This window comes from Habropoda laboriosa, unplaced genomic scaffold (assembly GCF_001263275.1).
Source record: "Habropoda laboriosa isolate 0110345459 unplaced genomic scaffold, ASM126327v1 scaffold300, whole genome shotgun sequence".
Lineage (NCBI taxonomy): Eukaryota > Metazoa > Arthropoda > Insecta > Hymenoptera > Apidae > Habropoda > Habropoda laboriosa.
Window position 1 is genome coordinate 437,373 of NW_017100458.1, and position 2,081 is coordinate 439,453.

Genomic DNA, 2,081 nt, shown 5'->3' on the forward strand with positions numbered 1-2,081 from the left:
CTGTGTTTTATATTCTATAATAGTAGATGTATTGACATTTATTTCTTTGACAGAAGAACTTCTAAATTTAAATCTATTTTTTAATAATTCTTTTGTAATGGGGCTGCAATAAAGATATTTTTTATGATCATCTAAATGCATGAAAAACAAATCTGATAAACCCTGCATATGATCAATGTGACAATGACTAAGAAAAAACACAGAGGATGTTAAGTTTTCTCCATCAAAACGATCCACTGACACGCCAGGTATCTCCTTAATAAGACCAAGAAAAGTTGACATTCTGGCAGGTACTTTGTTCCTGTAATTTATAAATTAGGCATCAACTATGCCAACATTTTGCCAAGAAAAGGTTTGTCTTAACATGTGTATAAATATAATAAAATAACCATATACATTTTTATTCCATAAGGTATAAGGACTTAGATAAAAGAAAAAGAACGGAAATGAAAATTTGTACACTATTCCATAAAAAATTACCAGAGGGAGGAAACAGATGTTTGTAAAAATGAAGGATAAAGATATATAATGTAAGATATATGTAGCTATAAATCGGACGTACATTTTATGAATGAAAGAAATATATTAAATGGGGTCGTTTACGAACCAAAGAATGAACAATCTGTACAACTGTGTATGAACAATCAGTAAATTTTTCACTGGAACATTAATAACACGAATCCGCCATGTGCCGTATTGATCGATTAATTCAACGGTTATATAGGGAAGTATAATTAATCCGACGTTCACTGATACTGCGAACTAATTAGATGTGCATGTGGATTATATGCAGCTTAATTATTATTAAATATACCTTGACTCGTTACAGATTGTCAGATTGATGCAACAATTGTCCCCTGGCCAAAATCTCTGTAAGCTGGATATAACGTGCCAATTGAAAAGAAATAGAAACAGTAGTATATGATCAGAGAAAGAAGATGTCACTGGAGTACTTTATTACTACCGACGAATTCAATACAAGTTTGTTTTTTAAAACATTTTAGATAAAACCCATTAATTTTACCAATGAACTACCAAATAAAAATTATTTAACTTTTTTCATGTGCAACAATTATCGTCAAGTAAATGTGCATGGTAGAATGTTGAAAGTTTTAATTATGTTAATTTTGCGCTATTACAATTGTTCGCGTTCTTATAATTTAAATGTATAGCATTTAAAGAAAAATTTAAATATTAACAGTATATTCTCGAGTTTTACGTTAAATTGATGTGTAAAAGAAAAAGTTCGAAAATTGGCGGTAATCTATCAACATACGTATAGTGTATACAGTAGTTGGTTTACGTTTGTTTCTGGTAGAAATCAATTTTTAATAAAAATGACTGCACAAGGATCACCTGCTAAAATTAAGGAATTACGTTTACCTATGTCAAGGGTAAAAACAATTATGAAAAGTTCTCCATACGTTGATACAATTGGTCAGGATGGGTTATATTTAGTCACGAAAGCTACGGTAAGATTTGTTAAAACATTGAGGTTAAGTGGCACTCAAATGTGATTATTTTGTACATTTCTGTAGTTTCCATAACTGCTATGTCGCGGGTCAATTAAAAATTTGTATTTTTCGTGTATTTTATATTTACGATATACAGGAATCGATTGTTTAATGTCTGTTGTAAGGATACGTGCACATTTCGTTGACAATAAACAAAAATATGAAATTACTTTTATAGGAATTGTTCATACATTATATAACGGAAGAGGCACATTTACTAAACAGCAAAGGAAATTCTTTAGACTACAAACATCTGGCAGAAGTGGTCCAGACTAATGATGTATTGGAATTTCTCAGAGAAATAATGCCTAGGAAAATAACAGTCAGACAATTTAAGGAAATGATGGCTGCCAAGAATTCAAACAGCAGTTCATCAGAAAGTAGTTCAGACTCAGATAGTGATAGTGAGTCAGACACAGATTCTTGTTCTGATAGTGATGATAAGAAAACAGAAGATGGCAACTCATCAAATAGTGAGCAAGAAAGTGACACAAAATCATATGTTAGAGTTGACTCTGCAAGTGACAAAAGTGAGGCTAGTGTAAAAAGTGACAGTGAAGATGAGAC

The 2,081-nt window shown here is 31.1% G+C and overlaps 3 protein-coding genes across 3 annotated transcripts in view; 1 reads left to right on the forward strand and 2 right to left on the reverse strand.

Moving 5' to 3' along the window:
* LOC108575948 (protein artemis-like) overlaps nt 1–282 on the reverse strand; it is a 1,182-nt gene extending 900 nt beyond the window's left edge. The window contains exon 1 of the mRNA XM_017938889.1: nt 10–282. Coding sequence (XP_017794378.1) covers nt 10–282 — 273 coding nt within the window. The remainder of the gene's footprint in view (nt 1–9) is intronic.
* LOC108575955 (DNA ligase 1-like) overlaps nt 1–774 on the reverse strand; it is a 6,337-nt gene extending 5,563 nt beyond the window's left edge. The window contains exon 1 of the mRNA XM_017938895.1: nt 608–774. The gene's annotated coding sequence lies outside the window, so the exon portion shown is untranslated. The remainder of the gene's footprint in view (nt 1–607) is intronic.
* Nucleotides 775–1,308: 534 nt separating this feature from the next.
* On the forward strand, nt 1,309–2,079 carry LOC108575949 (chromatin accessibility complex protein 1; the record flags this gene model as incomplete). The annotated part of the gene is made up of 2 exons (XM_017938890.1): nt 1,309–1,472; nt 1,693–2,079. Coding segments are annotated over exons 1-2 (522 nt in total), but the record flags the coding sequence as incomplete, so codon positions are not given.
* Between the last annotated feature and the right edge of the window lie 2 nt (nt 2,080–2,081).